Raw genomic sequence first — 23,528 nt, 5'->3', positions numbered from 1 at the left:
TGCTGAACCACAGCGCCATTCCTTAAGAAACAGTCTGAATGAAGTGTTTCTTTGTAAAAGGATGAATTTTGGAACTGTTTGTTTTCATTTTTTCACCACGTTTACCTTCCGCATCAGCATCTCTTTAAGTACACTACTTTCTAAATGCAATTTCTTTCCAAGAAGGGGTTCTTGTACTATCCTTATCAATGCAGGTTACCGAATTGTCTTGACAGTTTCTGCCAAAACTAATTCTTCTAGATGTGCCTTACTGTAATGGTATCCAGTGCATGCTTTAATAATATAGGACTATTTATTATCCATTCCAGTACATACTAAGACTTATTTTCTTTTCTTTTTTTTTTTGGTGTGTTTGCAGTAAGATCTTTGTATGTCACTTTTTAAAAGGCAGCATTGTATTGCTGCCGTGGACACCATTTGTTTCGCTTAACCTAGCCGACATGCTATTGGAATATAAACCTCTTGTTATTGCCAGTCGTATAATAACCTCAGGTATATAACCTTATACCACCCACTGTACTGCCCTGCTGCCTTCTTGTTTAGATGTATTGGTATTTTTGTTCACAATGTTCTTGCATTTTCGATGTATGTTGGTTTCTGTTTATGCTCGCTTCATTGTTAAATGGTCGTTACTCGTTTTCACATATGGGTGCTTAAGTCTTTGGAGAGTGCATTTGCTGTGCAATGGGCATGCTGATTCATTTTTCTTACTTCACGATAGAGAAATGACGTCAGTCCATGTCACTCTTGCAGGCGACCAGTGGGCTGCTCCACAAGAAGCCGCCGCAAGCCGACGAAGTGCCCGGAAGCGACGATCCTGACCGTGGTCTGCTCTTATCTCCCGTGGAGTGTCCGACGACGGTCGTTGGAGAGCACACTGCCTCCCAGCCTCCTCCCGTGCCGCCTGCCGCATCGTCCGTACTCTCCAACTTCAGGCACCCATTTCAAAAGAAGCAACGGTCCTTGAGTGGTGACGGTAAGCGGCGGATCATGTTTGGCCTCGTACAATGAGAATTGTTGGGCATTTCGAGCATGGTCTTGATTGGCATTGCTTGTATAAGTGGTAGTGAACATAAAAAGTTTGTTGTTGATTGCTGGCTGCTCTGAAGCTACAGAGGTTGTGTAAGAGTGCAGAACTGATGCAGCATGTTTGTCCGACTTCTTAAACATTTATCAAGAAAAACAAAAACAAGGCAACTACCTATGTTTAGTGAGCGAAAGAAGCTGGTGTGGAAAATGATAGTATATTAACATTCTTTTTATTACAGCTCGTGGAGCTGTTGGGATTCAGGCTGGTTGATCAGAAATAGCAGCATGTCTGGTTATGATGGATACCGTTGGGTAAATTCAGAACCGAAGATTTTTGGTAGAGAGAGATCAGGATGCACTTAGGTTGCGTTATCTGAGTATGCCATTTATGTGAAGGTTTCTTTTTTCAGAATCAAAGTGTGTTTTATAAAATTGCTAATTGCTTGACACCTTCATTTTCAGTTAGCTCATTAGTGTTTTCGCAGGTTTTGATTTGTCCACTTCCTTTAAAAACGGGTGCATAGTGCAAAGCTTGAGGCAGGGAGGGGGGTGAAGCTGCTTTACATTTCTTATAGTGTAGCTAATTATCAAGGGAGCCAATAGCCACTAACTCCACAAAAAAATATATCAAGCATATAAGATCTTTTTTTTTTTTTGGTGTTGATCGGTGTGAAATAGTAATTCGTTCATGGAGATAGTTGGTTAGAAATTGCAAGATAAACAACAACCAAGTGCTTCCTGTGGGATTCATGCCACAAGGACGTTCCTCGTTCATCGCTATGGGCAAGGGTAGTGCTGCCAAACTCTCTCAGGGATAGGTTACCTGAACAAAAATTTGCCCAAGAAAGCAGACGATGGACAGCCTTCGCTGTAGTTCAGCCAATAGAGCACCAGATGCAATATTTGGAGGCCATGGATTCAGATTCCCTCATCTGTATGTGGTTTCTTTCATCTGCTTTCCAAGCAGTTAGTATCTCCATGATTACATTATCGTTTGACAACACGTGCACGCACACATGCATGCACAAACACAAATTGTTGTGTTTTATGTTGTATAGTGTGCACATTGTCGGCAGAAGGCCACTTGTAGGCTTTAACGAATTGTTCTTTTTTTGTGTGTCTTTTCACAATTTACAACAGTCTCAGTTTATGTGAGTGGGCCCCCTCTTGTGATTTTGAGGTATGCATGGTGATATATATATTTTTTTCCAGACGGAAAAACAGAAGGACTTAGCCACTTCTATACCAGTGAAGAGGATGACAGTTATGAGTATGAAGACATTGATATTCCGTCATCACCTTCAAAATTGAAGTCTCCGGCTGTCTTCACGTCATTCAAGAAAAAGCTGCAGGACTCCTTCCGAGCTCGACCCCGGGTTGAAGTAGAGATGTTTACTTCGGCGCCGCCGATTTTGCGGAAGCTTCATGATGGAGTATGCTGCAAATGCAAAGAGGTACGGTGAAGCAAGAAAAATGAAGTTGTAATATCAAAGCTTGTCAGAAACAGAATCAGTAATTGGAGAAATACAGTTTTGACCAAGCATAATTTCCTGCAGACATATTGAAAACATAGCCAAGAAGCTCCAGCATCTTTTATCATTATAATAAGATGTAATTATGTCTCACAAAAGGTAGAAATTGGTTTCTTAAGTTGACAGTTTTCCTTAAAAGAAGGATTTCTTGCTTTGTACTGGATTTCTTCTGTTAAAAAAAAATTTCGTGAAATATAATCATTTTATTGAGTTGCGGCTTGATCTTGTTTATATAATGCAGCTACATCATCATTTGTGTTTACACATTACGAGCATGATTGTCATATTAATATTTTTATGTGAGCTAGCATACTACCTAATTTCGGGTACATATAATTGTATTCAAGATTGTGCGACTGTGTTTGCGCTGAAAATGAGGAAACGCCAAGCATCACTTGCCTCACGACATAATTGATATCACTAGAGATTTTACATGCAAAGAAGAAAATAGCTGTTTTTGAGAATTCTGCATACATAGCTGGCATGAATTTCACAGATAATTTTGCATGCCTTGAATCTAGTGCTCCTGTAAAAGTATATCACTCTGCAGCATATCATTCGGGCTTCTCGAAGCCTTAATAATGTGTTTTGATGAAAACTTTGTGCAGTATGAAATGTGTTTGGTACTGCAAATTGTGGATAAAATAATTATTCAAGCCTCTGATTATAATTTATTATTGATAGCAAACTGCTTATTTGGCATAAGCATGCCAGCTGCGCAACACTCTTTTTCTGCTTTTCCCTCTTACTTCTCGAGATCACCGTTAGTAGCTAGGCAGAAACTGCATCAAAGTGTGTTGCTGGGCGAGTTGGTGACTGACTGATCATGGTAGAGGAAGATAGCGCAGGAGACGGGACAAGGAAGTAGACGCAACACGAGCGCTGACTAACAACTGAATGTATTAAAATGTGGCGTATGAATACACTGAGCGACAGATGTGCAGGAAGGAAAAAGAAGAAGAGCCACGAAAAAATGTCCATCATCAGAAGTTGAGATAGGCCAGCTCGTGGCGCGACAACGAAACAGAATGTATGCCTGCGTATGAAGCCCCTTTTGTGGGCGATGATAAGAGCTTCAAAGATTTCCCTGGCATGTTTTTCAGGGTTACATTTCAGAATGACGCACTGTTCAATAAGCAGAACACAATTCAGACAAGATTTAAAATGTTTTCTAAGTTATTTTAGGGCACAATGTCTGCAAGGGACGATGCATGTTCTCTGAGGCGATCGTCGATGCATCGCCCTGTCTGACTTAATGAGGCCCCGCAAGAAAAACGCACCTCGTAAACAACGTGGGTGCGGCAGGCAACAAAACGCTTATTATGTTTCTTGTCTCATGCAACCATTTGAGGACCTGAAAAGTTAACCTTTTTGCACATACGCTCCAGTTTGTATGGGGGTGCTGAACAAAGCATGTACGCCTACCCTGCGCGCAACACGCTTAAGTTTATGGGACACCTGATGCACATACAATGCATGCAACAATGTAATGGTTGCATGCGACAAGAGGCATAATAAGCGTTTTGTTGCCTGCCACACCCGCATTGTTTACGAGGTGCCTTTTCTTGCAGGGCTTCGTATGTAGGTCAGACGGGGTGATGCATCAACGATCGCCTCAGAGAACATGCATCGTCCCTTGCTGACGTTGTTCCCAAAAGCAACTTGGCTCTGCATTATAAATCTTGTCTGAATTGTGTTCCGCTTTTTGAACAGTGCGTCATTCTGAAATATTACGCTGAAAAACATACCAGGGAAATCTTTGAAGCCCTTATCATCGCCGCAAAGGGGCTTCATATGCAAGCATACCTTCTGTTTCGATGTCCCACCACGAGGTGGCCTATCTTAACTCTTAATGATGAGCATGGTATTTTTCGTGTTGACGCTGTGGCCCTTCTTCTTTTCCTTTCCTGCGCATCTGTCGCTCATTGTATTCATATACTCACGCTTTGAATACAATCAATCATTTGTTAGTCAGCGCTCGTGTTGTGTCTACTTCCTTGTCCCGTTTCCTGCGTTATTTTCTTCTACCATGAGCTAAACAGAAACATGGTGAGAGATAAAATGAAGTGCAGGATGCTGCTAAGTGCCGAAATTGAGTTTTCGTAACAATAAATTTTCTTTATCGGTTGTAATGGGCACGAATGCAACTCCATCCAGTAAGACCCGTGACAGGCTTTGATCTTAATTCTTTAGGCAGCTGCCAGTGGACAGACTAACCAACTCAAAGGTTACTAGGCAGGTTTTTAAGTGTCTCCAGGGTGGAACAGTTTATCTTTTGAAGCGATCTGGATGGTTTTGTCAGGGATGTAGCAAATCATTTTAGAAAAGAAAGGAAGCCACTTTCTTCAAAGCCTGGGAGGACAAGCTGTGAGGTAATTTAGACTTTTTCTTCTCAGCTGTCATGTTCTGAGACCATTCTTCTGCCCTTAAGCCACTGAAGATTGGGACCTAATTCACTAGACAGTTCACTTTGGAGCCGGCTCGACTCCCTGTGGTCTACCACTTGTAATTGGCCACTTGTCATCAGTCCTGGTGTAACAGCATTTGCGGAGGCAGAACCGCAGGCTTTGCTTGTGTCTCCAGAGCTGTCAATGAAGTTAAAGCAAACCGGCCAGCCGCCAAGTCTGTGGAACCGAGAAGCTAGTGCATGCTTCAATACCAACATGGTGGTTCCCGTTCTTGTCGTTTTGATGTGCGTGCTGTTGAGTGAGTGTTGAGGACTTTTGACTGCCAATTGTATGTGAGGATCCCCTCGACATGCCTGATGATGTTTTTAGGCAGCATTTCAGGACGCTGAAGCATCATTTACGTTTTATGATGTCAAGCATAGTATGTTTCTTTCTTTGAGAACTTTCGTTGTGGCACTGCAGTGCACAGCGTTCCATTTATCAATGGTCCCTTGCCAAATTAGCTTCTTCAGCTGGTTGAGTTCAAATTAAGTCTTCACCATGTAACTGCTGCTTTTCAATGAGCCACAGTCTCTTTCTCTGTCAAATTATTCATAAGGCATGGTATATATACTCTGAATTTAAGTAACCATAAATTTCTCGTTGCAGCAAATATCACCTGTGTCATACAGTGCGTTGCATTAACGTTCGTCTCAGGAATACAAAGCAACTTTTAGCACACTTGTTGCTAAAACGAGCATTTAGTTTTGCCGTGAGGAAAATCTCGCTTGTGAATTGATGGTGGCATATAGTACTATCGCGAAAATAAGTAGCAAATATTGTAGTCGGCCATCAATAGTGGACAGTGAGGTGTGATTCATGAGTATGTGATGTGCAATGGCACCTCTGCTTTGGGTGAAATTCAGTGTACATACTCTGTGATATTATTTAGTCCATGCCTGTATCTGCTTTCACCTCTGTTTTGTGTATGATTGCCTGTCATTGTGAGTTGAAAATTTGACCAATCACCGGTGTAACTAAAACATGTGCGGGATTGATACTCCTTATTTTAATGAATCCATACTTTTGTATTGACTGCCCTGTGAAGAGGTTTTTGCAGAGAGGAAATGAAATTAATGTTGAGCTCGCACTGAAAGTTGATTTGCTTGTGGTCCAATTTTTCACGCTTATCGTTTTATGCTTCTTTCGTTTGAAGCTTGAACGGGAGACAAGTGCCTTACGGGAGGAACTCCAGTGCAGAGAGGACGAACTCACTGCCAGCAAGGAGGTGATAAAGGTTCTCCGCCAGCAACTGGAGCTGGGAAGCAGAGAACAGGAGACACTGTGAGTTGTTTACCCAGATACAATTTACTTCACTTCCTCACCTTATGCACTTCTTTTTCTTTGCAAAAGAGTTATAATTGCTTCGGGAGGGGGCACCTTTTTGTTGAGGTAATGTACTGACAAGAGTTCGTATTTTGTCTAATAAAACAGATTTTGTCTAACAAAACAGAAGGTGTGTCTATTATTGAAGTAGATGTGGCATTTACAATCTTTATTGTCATTTTCACAGTTGAATTTATGCTACTGCCCAGCTGGGGAAACCCTTTGCAGTCCTGGGAAACTAGCGTAAATTTCAAAAATTTTAGGAGATGATATTAAAGAGCTTTAGTACATCTATAGTGTTGGCAGCAGAATTCAGGGAAATTAAGTTATCGTGCCGCAAGCAACTTATCGCCACAAAGAGTCTCGGAGAATGTCAGTATAATTTTCCGAAACTTAACTCTGTCCACTCTGCATTGAGGAGAAAGGCCTTTTTCTAGTACATGCTACTGCTGCTAATTTGCTAGAATTTCAGTCTTTTAGAGGCACTTAATGCTGGAATGCTCATTACTGCCTTCAAAATGACCAAACAATGGCTAGAGAACTAAATGTATGTGCAATAGGAAACAGACATTGTGGTGCCATCTAGTTAAAGGAATGCAAAGCGCACACTGCTCAAACAAAAATGCTTTCCATCGCATGACATGCAGTGTTTGAAATGTTTTTATGGATTTATAGTAGTAAATGGTTTAAATACGTAAAACTCAATTACAAAGCTCCAAGCCTCCTTTTTTTGTTATGTCTTGACCAGTTGTTCTGTGTTCTGAGCAATTGCAGATGGTAGCATAGCATATAGAGGCTGCATTATCCTTTGGCGAGCCAGAATCGTTAATGTATCTTTAAAACCGTGCTCACTTACAGCTCATAACGGTTGTCGAAGCATGGTCAGTCATAGCAAAAGGTGGGTTAGAAGTGGGTTACCACTAAAAGCATCAATCACAACCACAGCGACTTCTTGAAGCAGGAGGTTTTAACCTGGAAGTAGGATGCTTTTGATATTTTTTATACCTAGATTTGACATTAAGAATGAAAAAAAAAACTTCAGTTTTTTTGCAGTGCATCTTAAATGTGCACACTGAATGCTATGATTTTGCAAACTTTGAAAAATCGCTTATCATGTAGAAAGCAAAAGAAAATGAAAGTTATGGTTATACCCTTCGTGCTTCGATCTTATGCACGAAAGCAATTTTTTTTCGCTGGTAGCAACTGGCGAAAATGGCGGCTGGTTAGGCCTTTCAAAATTGATTTGCACTAGCCACGAGTCTGGAGAGGTATTTGCTGTCACCGTGGAAGTGTTAGAGCTTTCATTGGAGCTGCAGGCACACGAAAAGGAGTCGGAGGGAGTCTGAGAGGGGTTTGACAACTTTGCAGACATGTATGGAGGGCCTCATTCTATGCTTTTGTTATTAAGAGTTATTTTCTGACAAAACTTTCGAGGATGCTTGCAATGAATGCATTGAATCTACCTGGACAAGCAACACGTTTTATACATGGTGCACGCTTACATCAGGCTGAGTGTGAGGAATACGACACAGGAGAAATAGCTCACATGTGTGGAATCGTGTAAACAGTCAGATTCTTGTACCCCAAGCCCTGTGGTATATAATTGCTGTTTTACTTCTGTTTGTGCTGTAGCACATTTATGTTAAATTTTAGTAGATTTGAAGTCCTAGCCAGCGAAACTGTTTTAAGGAGGCTGCCTTCGAGAGCTCCTTTCCTTTTCACTTTCTGGCCTGAATACAATGCAGTCCATGCAACCAGTGCATGTTTGGAAACTGAATGATATTAGCAAACAATTGGGCAAATAAGGGCTGCGAGAACCCGGGTATGGTTTTTGCAGATCTAATTTGTTGCTTAAAAATTTAAGAACATAGGGCTGCAATGGTTTCATTGGCTTTGGGGTTAATTGGCTGTACCTTACACATCGATTCGAAATCAGGTTGAAGCAGCAGAGCAGTAAGTTGGCTGAACAGAGGGAAACATGCAGGAATATGATTTGTAAATCTCCGATTTGTTCTAGTAGTGAAACTTTGCAGTCACCTAGAAGTTCAGGGGAGTTATCAAGTGTTCCCTGATGTTTTGCAGCATCAAGCTTTATGCAAATTCCAGCAACGAGAACTATACACGCATGCTCCACGAAAAGGACAAGCTTCTCCTCGAGCTCAGAAATGAGCTTTACATGTGCAAACTTCAGCTTGAAAGCACTCAACACAGGCGATGGTACGTAACCATGTCTTGCGTGCTGCTGTCCCCAAGCAAGCTTTCAGTGTGCTTCGCTTCCCCTGCTATGGTCTTGATTTCTTATTAGTTGCTATGTAATGATCACTCAGTTTGTGTGCATAAGTCATTGCAGTCATGACTAAACATGAGATATATATGGGCCCTCGAAATTATTGGTGCCTTCCTGAAACATTCGAACAGCTCTCGGCATTGAAAAAGGTCAAATAACAGACTACAATGTGGTGGTGTAGTTGGCTGTTCACCCTGATGACTGGAGCTAAGGAAATAATACTGCAGAAAGAAAATTGCACCCTTACACTTGCTTAAAGTCTGGCACTGAATATTCATTTTTCTCCATCATCATCATCATCATCATCATCATCATCATCAGACTGACAAAGATGATGGAGAAAAATGAATATTCAGTGAACCTACCAACATTGGTTCTGAGAAAGTGATCATCAGACTGACAAAGATGATGGAGAAAAATGAATATTCAGTGAACCTACCTCTAAACATTGGTTGTCTGAGAAAGTGAGGGTTAGATATAGTGAAAGTGAAACCTTTCACATGATAGCAAGGGCACGACTGTGCCGAAGCTGCAACTGCTGCATTCAGAGCAAACACGGTTGTATGAAAAAATAAAATAATAAAATCTGTCATTTTAGTTACATTTATTTTTAATGTGAAAGTACTAGTTAACACAATCACACCCAACCTCGAATCTTGTATGGTCTCTGAGCCTCAGCCAGAAAAAGAAAAAATGAAGAAGCAATGAAAAAGGGTGGATTCGAAGTCAGTAATGTCTCGTGGATCTAGTACAGTCCCACTGGGGTGGTGCAGCGTTTAGGGCGCTCGACTACTGTGCCCAAGAATGTGGGATCGAATCTCGGCCGTGGCGGTCACATTTCGATGGAGGCGAAAAGCTAGGCGCACATGTTCTGTGCAATGTCAGTGTGCGTTAAAGAACCCCAGGTGGGAAAAATTTCCGGAGCCCTCCACTACGACGTCTCTCATAGCCTGAGTCACTTTGGCACGCTAAACCCCACAAACCAAACCAAACCGAAGCTAGTACAGAACCTTCTAGCTATTGCCGCAGCCAGTCATCTCTAATGTCTTACTGGCAGTGTCTCGCGCTATGCAATTAATCAATTTCCTTTGTGTGCAGTGGATTTAAACGCACCATTGTTGCATTGCCCTTTTGTGATACATTGAAGATGAGAGACAGTTTGACTAATGGATCTGGTCCATCCCCAAAATTAACTTTGTACATTGCGAAAATTAAGTTGTCCCATGTTCAAAACCAACTTGGCCCACCCTCAAAATTAGGTTGGAAGGTCCTTAAACGTGGATGGACAGTCGAAATTTGCATGTTTTCACGTAGTAATGCGTTGGTCGATGGAGTCCAACCGTCTATAATTCCTTTAAATCTGTACATTTGCAATTACACCTGGTGAATGAAATGGCAGATCTGAGCAGAAGAATGAAAGTGCAGCCACGAGACATTTAGTTGGGTATGTTCATTTAGTCATTAAGTGCTCAGGTTTGGCCAAGCCTTCATCAAGTATACCTAATAATGCGTGAGCCCCCTTCGCATATTTCAGTTCTGTGGAGCGAGAGCTGGATGAGCTGAAGGACCAGAGCTCCTTGTACCAGGAAGTGCTGAGGGAGAAAGACCGCCTCCTCATGTCTCTCACCAACGAGCTGCATGACATTGAGGAGGAGAAGAAGGAAGAACAGGCCACCATCACTCAGGCCGAGCAGGCCGAGGAGAATGCCTGCCGAGCGCAGATGGCCAAGATGGCCGAAGAGATAGAGCAACTCAAGGCAAGCGCGACTCCAAACTTACACCGGAACAAAAATGTTCAAAGATCGATTTCTTCTGGTTTATGAGGGTAGAAACTGAAATTCATTGAAAACTAACTTTGCAGTGAAATCTGCACTCATCATGACTCCATCCAGTTGCCGTTTGTAGTACAAACTGGTTCAGAGGCAGTCTGTGGCTATGTTAATGTTTGTTGGCAGCAAAGCGTAAGTTATTGATGAGAAAATTGCGTTTGAAAATTTTTCCAACTCTCGATTCGAACCCATGAGTTCATGCAAAAAAGGACTATGTGACCACTGTTCGGGAGGAAATGGGTGATGTAGCTATAGTCTCAACAATTTTCTCTCAAAACACTGCCTCAGAGCACCACAAACTGCTTGCAAAAGGGGCCAGGGGTCGCGACAGCTGAGCTTCGTCTTTTTGTTTTCTAAACCTTCTAAAAGCTACATTTTCAGTGAAAGGTGCGTCTTTGTAGATATATTGCGGTAATTCATCTCTACAGGTACATTTAAATTTGCCTCAGTATCTCAGTGAGGCAGTGTTAACCATACAGAGCGAGTGCTTTACTATGTGATGTCTGTGTGTAAGGTTTCTCAGCTGTGAACAAATGCATTTGGAGTGTTTTTCATAAAAGCATAGCAGTGACATGAAATATACAGCATAGCTAGGATTATTTTTATTATACTATAAAGCAAGGATTTCAGCTATGTGCTGTAGGCATCGCACTTCAGCACGTTTTCAAGAAACAAAATTTCCATCACTTGCATGGGATGCAGTGTCTACTTATAAACGGTCGTGTAGTCTGATTGGAAGACAACTTTGCACTTTTGGATGGAAATGCAGTAGTAATACTCTAGGACTTCCTCTGGCCCTGTAACCAAGGCTTGGCGGGAAGATGGGGGAGATAGACCACTGCCCATGAGTCCCCGTGACAATTAGCCCGTCCTGTAAATGAACGTTTAGCTGCCATACAAGTGTTCATTGCTTTCTTTTTGCTTTTTTCCCAAAGTTTGAAGTATTTTACTTCTGTCCTTTACGTTATTTATCGTTGTGCAATCCTATGAATGCTAAGGATGGATTGCAAGGGGGTCCTCCTATTGTAGAGCCTGACTGAGGGGTGAAGATTAAAGAAATTGAGACTCAGAAGGCCACAGATGGTTGCAGGACATATAGATTTGATGTCTGATATGCCTATTTCGCATGGAACTATACTTAACACAAACGAAATGTTGATATCTAGAAGCCTTGATAAGGGTACGCAGACCACCAATGAAAGAAATGAAGTGAAAAATGTTTGCAGTCAAAGCAGTCCATAATCGTCAACGTAAATACGAGGTAAATACTTACTTTTCGTCCTTGCACTTATTATAGATGCGAGAACAGAGCCAGCTCATCTAAAATATGTTCATACATTCAGAAAAGGGGTACACAGTATTTCTTAGCAGACACCCGGTTTTGGTTATTCTTTGTAATGATGAGTAAGGCATCACTATACACAAATCACAGCAGGCTGTTTGCCTATGACCGCTAAATAATCTATGATCGAATTTCTTTTCTCATATCAGCTTCGGTTTCGACAGCCGAGCGATGGCTGTGATATCAAAGTGGAGTGTAGGTCAGGTGAAGGGCGCAAAAACTGGTATCACAACAAGTGAAGAAGTAGCGATCATTAAAATTCAGTTATAAATTATTTACGCTCATAGGCGAAAGCGAGGTGATGATCCATGTACTGACTTACGTCTCATTAACAAGAAAAATTCAACCAAATTTTGTTGTCAATGCTCCTTTAAGAACTCATGATCACAGAATTACACAGACTGTAAGCAGCCTATACGTAACACAGGCTATGCTCGTTGTAAGACAAAGAATCTCGTGGTCAGGGCAATTGTTCGTGTACTCATTATGCTCAGGCCTCGATAGGCTTACTAATAGTGTGCGCTTCCTTTTAGCACTCATCCATGTTTTGCACGTCCTGCTCTCATCTCAGGATGCAGTTGCAGCATTCCATGTCCAAAACAAGTTTCTCAACAAAGAAATTCTCGAACTGAACGAGCTTCGGTGGAACTCCGAGGAGAGGGAGAGGCAGCTCATCGTGTATGTGCCTTGACGGATTTTGCATTTCCTACGCTGTGAATTTTGGGCCAAGGTCCTTTCCTGTGCGCTTCATTGTGCTTTTTTTTTTTTTTTAACCCAGAAAATGCTCAAATGCAGAAGCTAGACATTACCAGACTCAGAGCAAGCTTCTCTTCCTTCTCAAAGAGCTCAACAGCCCTCACGAAGGCAAGTGAGATTTGGATTTCTTGCTGAAAAAGTTATTTATCTTTTTTTGGTTAACGGAAATACTGGGGACAGTGTCATATTTGGAACTAACTTGAATTGACAGATCTGCCAATTTCTAACGACTCTGTCGTTTCTCCAGGTGAGGCTGGCGTTCAGGCCATTGTCAGTCAGCTTCTTGAAGAAGCCATGCAAGACCCTACTGTTCCCAAAGAAGTCCACGAATCTTTCCAGTCAAGGTAAGGGTATGAAAACTAGCAAATAAATTCACCGCAGCAAATGGTTTGCTGTGAACATTGGAAGCAGAATGGCATTGCCAAGGCATCTTTCTTGATTTTAAAAGGTGACACCAGCTGAAAGGGGCATTTCCTTTACAGTGCATATAACAGCACCAATAGAAAATAAATTCAAGCAGATTATAAATTTGTGGGAATAAAAAGATGTTTGGGGCTTGCTTGATAGGTCGTGGCAAGGTCTTGAACTCACTGGTCTAAGTGCAAATACTGAACATCCGGCTAATTTTACTATTTATATCTTTTATTCTGTAGAGAGAGAGTATTGCAGTAGTAATATACTGCAGTGTGAGTCTGAGACCTGCACTGACTAAATTGCATTCAAGTTTCAATGATGATGAAGCTAACTGAATGTGCCTAATGCTGCTACATTGCATCACACCCGATATGGTAACTATGACTACACATGCTTGTCTACAGATGGCATGTGCTGTCACATGCCTCTTATTGTAACAACTGTCCTTTGTATTGTACATTTTGACAGTTCTCGAAATCTTAAAAAGCTTTTAGGGTAGCCGCAAATAGTTAGTTTACGGCATACTTGCACCAGGCCTTGTATTCATGAACTTGTTTTCCAGGATTGTTGAATAAGCGAAGCCGCTGCGCACATTGATGGCAGGCTACGTTTACAGAGTTGCAATGTAGGTGCCTGTCTATGTGTGCATTCTTTTTAATACTTGAAAGGAGCAGTTGTGGCCATCTTGGTCCATTAACACATTCAGAAAAGGCAGTGTGTTCGCAACCTTGACGGCAAACATAATGGCCTCTTTTATGCTTTTTATGTCTTGCTCTTGACCTGCGCAGTGACCAGAGCAGTAAACCTAGAGATTGTGAACAACCTCTCAACGAGTAGCTTCCTCTTCGCGTTTCGCCGCTTCAGAGCGCGACGCGGTATCTGCAGCAAAAAATATGCTCATTATCCAATGACGTTAGGGAGAACTTTTAAAACAACAACAACATGACTTTTAATTGTCCAGACTGCACTCACATGTACAGTGGCCGGAGATCGTCTCAAATTAACACTGCACTACTCCGGAGATGCTGAGTACCTATCTTTTCCTTGAAGGGAGCGCTACCCCCGCGCGCCACCCACTAACCACACAACACAACACAGGCGTGTACAGCCGTACCCCATGGGGAAGAATGGCCGATTCCAGTCCGTATACATCCCTCCCCCGAAGTCAGTGGGATGGCCCAGATGTTGTGCTGTGAAGAATGCAGTAGCGGACGCTGCACCGGGAATATTCAACATTGTGTGCTCGGAGAACGCAGTGCAGTCATTTTTGATGATACAAATAGTTATCAATTTGGATTGCGCACAGCGTCGCTCAGTGCTACCAGAGAACATGGGCTGCAACTACACTTTCAGGGAAGCAAAGACAGTAAAGGGAGACCAAAACGTCTTTTTACCCAAACCTATGGTCAGCAAATCCATTTTTTGTTGAAGTGAACTCTTCTTGTTGTGTGAACTCTTCTTTTGAAGTGAATTAAAATGAAAGCTATTCAGATTAGGCTGTGGTTAACCAATTCTGAAAATTTACGCTAAATGTAGGCTCAGTTCTTAATCTTCACATTTCATACTAACACATAATGTGCTGAAATTTCTTATTTACTTTCATTTCAGTGATGAAGTTTATGACTCATATGGATTCAATCGAAAATGGGGGAAAGAATGCGACGTCGTCGTATCGAAGGCGGAGAACCTCAAGAGAAAATCTGAGAGCATCTCAAGCAAGATGCAGGTAGAGAATGGAGATGATCTCAGCCGTGTGTGATGTGAATGTGCAAGGATATCAATCACCAATCAAATATCAATCAATTAAGGGTATCATTAGAAGTGCCTCCATGCTCCATTTGTTGGAGGGAGGATTTGTGCATGAAGATGCGGCATATTTGCAAAACTGTTTTTGAGGCATTCAATAAAACACGAAGCAACTTGAACATTAATTTTAATAAAAACTAGAAGTAACTGAAGCAACATGTTTCCGTTCACTGGAAGGACCCACTCCAAATCTCGTGGCGGGTGAAATGGGAGAACTACCGTGCCAACCTGGCTCCTGGTAGGCCACTCCAAAAGACTCCAGAGCTGAAGGGTCTCATTCGCTCCAGCATTCCTCAAGAATTCAGAAGCCAAATATGGAAAGGGTAGGCCAATATTCTTTCTTTGCTGTTTGCCCAGAAACTGAGCTGTCTATACCTTCATAGCTTTCGTAGCTAATGCCAGTTATGTGTTTGTAGCAATACTGAATAGTGGCAAACACTGCAACTGTGTCTATGCATTTTCTAAATGAAACTGCGGGGGAAATGAGTTTTATCTCAGAAAACATATAATCCAAAACCGAATTTTTAATAATGCGACAAGTACAAAGCCTTCCACTGACACCCACTTCTTTGACAAAAGCTTGTAGGCTTGTTTTTGCATTTTTAAGGTGAAAGCCTTTATGCCTCATTTTCGACAGAAGGTTGTTAGCAGCAGTGTCACGCGCTCGGGAGCGAAAGTCAAAAATAAATTGATAGACCTTGTCTCCACAGAGAATTGAACCTCTATCCTTTGGATTCCCAGCTGAGCGCTTTACCAACTGCGCCACGCCTGGGGTCGTGAAATGCTCTTCATAGTTGCCCTTGTCTACCGTGAGAATGATAGCGGGATTCCGCGACTGACAGATACTGCGCCTCTCTTTTCCTGTAAATGAATTACAGAACACTGGTGAACTTGATGCATTCAATAAAATGCTGGTTGTGTCTGACAAGGGCTGTGCGATGTACTGTCGCGACAGGTCATGATATCACCAGATGATTCATGCATATACGAAGCTGACCTCGCCAGTCGTCTGATCCAGGCATCCGTGCGGCACCTTTCATTTGCCGCTTCCTCAAACGCCACAAACAGAAGCAACCCCAGATGTGTAGGAGGCATTAGTACAGCAGTCGTCAGCGGCGTTTGAAATTGATTTACAAGATAGAAAAAGCGCAGTATCTGTCACAATTCTGTAAAGGAAGGGAGGAAGGTGGGAGGGAAAGAAGAGAGGGAGATAGAGGTGCCGTAGTGGAGGGCTGTGAACCACCGCGTTATAATAGCTTTCGCCTCATCACACTTTAGAGGTCCAAAGTGCCCTCTATGGACAAAATAAATTTCGCAGTGTATTTAGTCCCGAGGCAGCAAAGCTGACAGCAGTTAAAATATCTTCATTTCTGCCCCACTGAAATGCGGAAGGAATCCTCATTGGTGGGCGACTGCTCCTGGGATTTGGCTGATGTTGAGCGCCCACTCATATGTTAGCACATTTACTGTTGGCTAGTAATTGTATCATGCAATCCTAACTTAGCAAAATAATGAATATACTTACAGTTACCGGAAAATTGTATTATCAGAGAACATGTTCACCGGAAGAAAAACGACAAAGTTCCATGAGAATGTTATTGTTCCCAATTTTGGACATAAAAACTGGAACCTCACATGAACTGGTGGAAGCATTTCAGTGGGGTTATACTGGAAATTAAATTTGCTGGTGTTTAATATTATGGCAAAAGTCCCTAATTCCAAAGGGTTGTATTCTTCGTTCGAACATATTTTGTCTATCAACAGAGAAATTGTGCTAAAGCTTTGCGACATGGGACGCAAAGCATACCTTGCCACTGATATTATGCAGGTCTTTAGTATTGTTATGCAATTGGCAAAAAGATTACTTCTACAAATGCAAGGCTATTCATTGGTTTCACGTTGCTTTTAGTGTGTTCTACTTGCCGTTGTCTTGTTTTACAGACACAATTTGATGAGGAACAGTACTCTTAGGCTGTTGTGCATTTGTTATGCATTTTTTAAAATCCTAACACTGTTACATTACATTGTCCAGTGCATTATCAAAGTCTTTCCATCTAAAGACTAAAAAATCTTGACTAAGAAAGGTTACTTTTGTGGTGCTCTTTGCCTCCATACTCTAGTGTGCTTAGATGGAAATAGAATTTTCATGGTACTAATAGAGAAAAACCGACTACTGGTTTCATCATGTAGGTGTGTCGAGTTTCACGTCGCTCAAGAAAGAGCAGAAAAGGGTCCTGGTTACTACGAGGACTTGGTGATGTCCCCATCGACCACAAGTGCCTATGATCCTGCTGTAAAGCAGGTAAAGCATTTAGCAGTAGGCATACTTTGCTCTAGCACCATTTCATTAGTGTGAAGGCTTTTTGGTAGGGGTGTGCGAATGTTGAAATTTTTTACGAATATAGGAAAAAAATGCAATCAAACATCTGATCAGCAAAAAGAAGAAAAATTAAAAAACGGCAAACATTGTTAGTCTTCTTTATTTCAGAATTTACATGGTATGTGTAAACGACCTACAACTACACGGAAGTGCATTTCTCTACCGAAAATCCCAGTGTAAATATAAGAGATTCAGTGTAGCAGTTTTTTGCATGGGAAGGACCCGTATGAAAGTGAGTGAAGCTCTCATGTCTCTACAGAGTACAGCAAACTCTCGTTCATTCAGTCTTCAAGGGACTAGAAAACAATGTTTGAATTAATATAAGGAAAATTCCCACAGCTACTTTCACACTGTCATGGATGAGCAAAAGTTTTGTGCCCATAACAATATTGTATTTCTGAAGAAATGTTTCAAATTCTTGCTACTGAACAGGATCTGTACTGTTTGTGCAACATGTGCAATGCTTTGAACATTTCACTATCACTTGTAGCCTCAAAAATGTTGCCCACATTTTCTTCTTCAAGATCGAACTTGACCTGCTGAGGACCCTGCCCAACAATCGGCATTACGAAACTCCCGATGCTCCGGGAATAAATCCACTTCGACGGGTGCTACTCGCTTACAGCAGACGGAATCTCATTGTGGGATATTGCCAGGTGAAACTGTGACAAATCTTGTCAACCTCTTGCTCTGTTTCAGTGTTTCGGAAGCCTTTATCCATTTTCGAAATGTCTTGTATAAAAAAATTGCGTAAAACCATGTAACCGGCTCCTGAACACAGGATTCTCAGAACAGAACATTTGGTCTAATTTGTCAAATATATGTCGAGGTGAAAGAGAGCATTTCTCATTCGTGAAAATGTGAAACAAAATTTTGAAGGTGGATATCAATGTTGGTTTACCACCTGCCATTTTCGGGGATGCTGGTAATGCTTTTTTTTTATGCTGCTTTACTTTTCATCGGCTTGCTGCTCAAGTGTATGCAGTACTTCCTCTGCAACCATTTTCCACCGCACATCGCTCTCCATTTCTTGACCGAAACTTACCAAGACTTTTTCTTGACTGGGAAATTGCTAAGCGATGTGCGTTACTAAAAAAAGGCACATTGAAGCAAATCCTTCTAGAGATTTTCAGTGTGCATTCAGGGCAGTGCACATAAAAAGGCTTGAATAATTGTTTCTTGAGGGATGCCATATATTTGTCTTCTAGGGTTTTTCTTGTTGACCTTTCCACTTTAAAATTATGGGTGCAAGATCAACCCAGTGGCATATCTCCAAATACTAGCTGGCGAGCAGCCCTGAGTGGTTAGTTAAATAAATACTTTGAGAGAAGTACGATGTTATTTAGCATTGTCAGCTTTTGCCCTTAGGCAGAAGAAATTAAAATATGTAACTACCAAAAAGTTATTGTCCTGTGTACATGGAATGCACAGAACTTGGATTGGTGAAGCTGGCAGCTACAGGAAACTTTCCTGCGGTTTTAAAGGCTTCGGCATTTTTAGTGGTGTGTTTATGCGCGTTCTTATCAATGCAATAGTAGTGTGCTGTGGTGGCTAGGATTTGCAAATACACAGCCTTTTCTAGGTAGTGGAACATGTTCTTAGGTCTCCCTGTTGAGCTATTCATTTTATTTTCTTGTTTCTACAATGTGTTATTTCTTCCTTTTTTTAAAAGCTGCACAAGGCAACAGAGGCAGGGATGACAAATTAATTGTATTGGTTAGTGACACTATCACTTTTTGTTGCCGCAGGGTCTGAACAGGCTAGCCGCCATTGCCCTGCTGTTCATGACCGAGGAGGATGCCTTTTGGTGCCTTGTCGCTGTCGTGGAATACATCATGCCACGAGACTATTACAGTCGAACACTGGAGGCCTCACAGGTGGATCAGGTAAATAGTATTACTATACAATATTTATGGGACATTGGGGAAATCTACTGGAACATGCCAAATGCATTGCATTGAATGGGCATTCCATGTATACATAGAACACGAGAGAATAGAGGACAAGAGAAGGAGCAGTTATTAAACACGAGATGTGCACGAGACGGGCGCTAAAGAGAGTGTTTCCAATACAGCAGCCCAGATACATGCACAAGCTTCATGGTGCACATAGTGTGGTGTTGGTCAAAAGGTAGCGCCACAGCACAGGCTTTGACGTTACTGTTGTCTTGATATTAACATTCATGTATTTTACTAGTCAAGTTTGAGAGGTCTGCAGGATAGCAGCTCCACTTGGCTCCTGCATCGTGCACACTTATGTTACCCTTTTGGGCTTTCCACTGCACTTTTCATCAAGGCTAGCAGACTTGATACATTTACCTTTGGTGCAAGATTGAGCAAGTTGACTGCTCCAAGATACCTATGTCTAAACGTGGCAGTACAACATAGTCATGGTTAGCAGTCACCATAACCCTCTAGGTAAACAGGAAGGGTTGGGGAAAATGAAAAGGTGAAGTATAGTTCCTATTGGGAACATATTTATGTATTTTTTCATTTCATTGATGTCACTGTTTCCGTCACCAAGTTCAAAGTCTGAAGAAAATGACCCATGTATCTCGTCACCAAGACTATAACTGTATAGACTATAACATCAGACATCAATGGTGTAACTATATAAAGAGCTGTTGTATCTACGCTGCCCTGTGGCCCAGTTCTTCAATGGTGACTTTTAAAATGCATCCATCATTGTGACTCCCACACATTCTAAGCACATTTGGCATAGAAACTCTGCATGCACTCGTTTTTAGAAAAAAAAGACGACTTCAGAGACCAGTGTGTTTCTTGCTGCAGCGAGTCCTCAAGGACCTGATGGCCGAAAAGCTGCCACGTCTCAGCGCCCACCTGGAAGCGAACAAGGTTGACTTGTCGCTGTTCACCTTCAACTGGTTTCTCACAGTTTTTGTGGACACCATTCCGGCAGAGACCTACCTCTACATCTGGGATGTGTTCCTCTACGAGGGAAACAAGGTATGCCAGCCTGTGTTTCTGGAGGGGAACCATAGGATGCGAGCAAGATGTTTACAAGCCGTTTATGGTTTCAAGAATAAACTGGCATGTTTTGGTGCAATTTGTGGACATGGCCAGGTGAGGCAATCGTTCCCTTAATTCAATAGGCACACAGCATGCCCATGTCTCCAGCGGGCATGCGGTGATAAGCAGCCACAGCCTAAATTGGGGCAACGCCAAGATATTGCCAGTGGAAAAGGATACATTAACCGACTCAAACCTACATTCACTAAGAATTTGAACAACTCCCACTGTACTGAACAGGAACAATGCGGTTTATACTCCGTGTCAAATCGCCAAAAGTACCAAGTGCTACAAAAAACGAATGTGCCTAGCTAGTCACATTTTATGAACAAGGGAGCTGTAGTGCTCCCAATTTGTAGTTTTTTTCCTTTCAATATGTGATCAGTGACTTGTGAGTTTCTTAAGATATTCTACTTGAACACATTGTGTGCCATCGGACCATTGACTACGACATACTGTTTGCTGTATAGACCTGAGAGAATAGCAATTTTGTTGTTTATTTGGCCCACTGTGTAATAGACCAAAATACCTCTACCAAGGCCGACTCACGTGTATTCCCAAGCCAAGATATCAGGAACAATCTATCTCCGGACTGCCAAAATCTTACAAGGTGTCTTTGTGCCAATGACAGCAATCGGCTGTTATAACCACTCTTGAGTGTTTAAGCATGTCCATGTCATGCTCGTGCAATTATGCTCGTGCATGTCATGCTCGTGCTAGATTGTTGAGCGCTGTGTGTGACGTGTGCGTATGTTAAGAGTTCTGCCGCTGTGGAGGTTTCAAGCGTGCATTGTTTCCTATCAAAAGTTAAAAAATAACAGCCTGCATAAGAAATCATTTCTGTGGTACACAGAAAGAATTTTAAGCAAACTTGTATAAACACAGAGCAAAATGGTAGAGTTTTTGGGACATGGAAGTAAACAACAAACTCCACCTTGTGAAACCAGTCATTGAAGAATGAAAATCATGCAATCATCAAAAACACTTCGTTGAAGTAGTATTATGTCGCATTCACATCGGACATACACATCTAACGCATAATTTTATCCTCAGAAAAGCAGATAAGCCACATTGTGAGCACTGAGGCCATGAGCTTACAATAAACCACATTTTATTCTCGTGTAGAAAACTTGAAAGACTAAGAAACAAATATTTTAGACAATTTTACATCGAGCTTGTACCATTTCATCGGGCTTTGCTCCTAGGAGAGAATGCACTCGTCAGTATATCTACTGTTTTCAGCTTTTTAGAGGAATAAATGTCTTTAAGCAAGCTGTGATAACCTAACAGTTTTAATCTTCCACCAAGAAAACATAATACACCCTGCATTTGGAGCAGGATAGCCTTAGTCACTTATGTGCCAAAACACACACACACACACACACACACGCACGCACGCACGCACGCGCGCGCGCACACACACACACACACACACACACACACACACACACACACACACACACACACACACACACACACACACACACACACACACACACACACACACACACACACACACACACACACACACACACACACACACACACACACACACACACACACACACCAGTAAGCATTGTGTCTGGAACGATCAGCTTACGCTATGGATATTACGATGTGTTTATCATTCAGTGGCCGTGTTATGGGATATGCCGGCATGCTTGAGGCATTTTGTTGACTAAGCACCATTTGCAATTTTTTTTTTTGGCTACACAAGAAGAAATGTGCAGCCTGTGGCTGTAGCATTCATTGATGTATTTACACATTAGCACAATCGAGTTATGTGGCACCATCAAAATAATGTGGCACAAAGCTGTACGAGTGATAGAAGTTAACGATTTTTGTTGAGTAGGGCGACACACAGTGGGCCTATTTTGGACGTTAGAGCTGCCTCACTTGCATTTGTAGCTCAAGTGATCAATTCTTTCATAAGCGGATAGTGCTGGGCCAAGGTTTACCCAAATAATTGCATTCCCCGCATTTCATAACCTCGCGGTTACGCACATTCTTAATTTGTGGCTCGCAGTGTGTCGTGAGGTAATAGCTAGGTAAGAGCCATATTGCAGCTGTTCCCTGTACACATACTCCCGTGTTACTGTGCAGAAGGCAGAACGACCTGTCGCAATGCTGGGTACGTTATTGAACCCTGCCTGTGTCTTATGTAAACTTCCACTGTGGCAGGATAAACATGCTTGACAATTATGACAATAACTAAGGCATTGTGCAGTGTTTGCAAAGTGCCGAATGGCCGCTTCTCCCACAAGCACTCTGTGAAGATACCTCACGTGACTGCTCGCAAGTTGCGCGCTTCTCTCCATATTCAACAGATGGCACCAGGGTGCTGTCGATACGTTGGCTCCCATTGTTCTTTCTGTGCTGTGGTCCATACATGGCAAAATTACTTTTAAAAAGGAATTACATTACGTACCAATTACTCTCCAAAAAATCTGGACAAAAGTAATTAAGTTATAGTATTACCAATTACTGATCCCAAAAACGTGTGCGGTCTACGCCTTTCCTTTTCTGTGCAGGTGGAAAACTTCAAGCTCAGTACGTTTCAAGTTGCTGAACGATGCATTCACTTACACTTCAATGCAATTGTATCTTGGTTTTCGGGGTTTAAATTCCCAAGGCTGCTCAGGTTGTGACGAACACCATAGTGGAGTGCTCCAGCTAATTTTGACCTCCTGGTTTTTTTTTTAACATGTACCGACATTGAAAATCACTGAAGCCTCAGTCAGGTGCCAACAGGCTGACAAGTAGGCCTGTCCAAGCAGAGCACACTGATCATCCTTGGCTCGCGCTGTCGTTGCCATTGTTGCACTTAAAACGCGGGACAAAAGTCTTATTACCTGCTCAACTAGAGAAGGAAAACCAGAGGTTTCTTTTTCTATGCAAGCGAGGGCATAGCAAAAGAACACTGTTTTTTTTTAAGGTCAAACATTGAACTTAAGGTTTTATTCTTTGGAGGTTAGTACCCTGTGCAATAGTGGGCAGCCTAAACAGGGCCAACCCGTTTGCAACCTATAGACCTCATAAATGGGGCCGACACGTTCGAAACCTGTAGACCTCTAGCTGATTGACGAAACGTTGCCTTGACTGGTACATCCGGGCATTGCATGCCTCTGTCTACAGGTGCTCTTCCGCTTTGCCCTGGCGATCTTCAAAATCTGCGAGATTGAAATTCTTGCCCAAGAGGACTACATGGCTATCAACCGCTACCTGCGAACGATGCCAGAGAAGATCACGGACATCAGGCAGCTCGCTCAGGTAAGTTGTGCACCACTGCTGCTGTAATACCTTCCATCCTGAATTTGCAGTGCGACCCGAGAGATTGCATGGTATCTCTCC

General features: G+C 42.1%; 1 protein-coding gene across 1 annotated transcript in view; it reads left to right on the top strand.

The window, feature by feature from the left end:
• Window positions 1-23,528, top strand: part of LOC146182156 (TBC1 domain family member 2B-like) — a 150,336-nt gene that overhangs the window by 5,680 nt on the left and 121,128 nt on the right. The window contains exons 3-17 of the mRNA XM_084577168.1: window positions 754-976; window positions 2,242-2,483; window positions 6,165-6,292; window positions 8,417-8,551; window positions 10,156-10,378; window positions 12,364-12,470; window positions 12,571-12,656; window positions 12,796-12,892; window positions 14,571-14,688; window positions 14,946-15,091; window positions 16,959-17,070; window positions 17,673-17,804; window positions 18,897-19,034; window positions 19,938-20,114; window positions 23,313-23,447. Of these exons, the coding sequence (XP_084433294.1) occupies window positions 754-976; window positions 2,242-2,483; window positions 6,165-6,292; window positions 8,417-8,551; window positions 10,156-10,378; window positions 12,364-12,470; window positions 12,571-12,656; window positions 12,796-12,892; window positions 14,571-14,688; window positions 14,946-15,091; window positions 16,959-17,070; window positions 17,673-17,804; window positions 18,897-19,034; window positions 19,938-20,114; window positions 23,313-23,447 (2,199 nt within the window). The remainder of the gene's footprint in view (window positions 1-753; window positions 977-2,241; window positions 2,484-6,164; window positions 6,293-8,416; window positions 8,552-10,155; window positions 10,379-12,363; window positions 12,471-12,570; window positions 12,657-12,795; window positions 12,893-14,570; window positions 14,689-14,945; window positions 15,092-16,958; window positions 17,071-17,672; window positions 17,805-18,896; window positions 19,035-19,937; window positions 20,115-23,312; window positions 23,448-23,528) is intronic.

Source organism: Amblyomma maculatum, chromosome 8 (assembly GCF_055883805.1).
Source record: "Amblyomma maculatum isolate TAMU_Amacu chromosome 8, ASM5588380v1, whole genome shotgun sequence".
Lineage (NCBI taxonomy): Eukaryota > Metazoa > Arthropoda > Arachnida > Ixodida > Ixodidae > Amblyomma > Amblyomma maculatum.
Note: the sequence above shows the minus strand (reverse complement) of the source record. Positions and strands in the feature narration are given on the sequence as shown.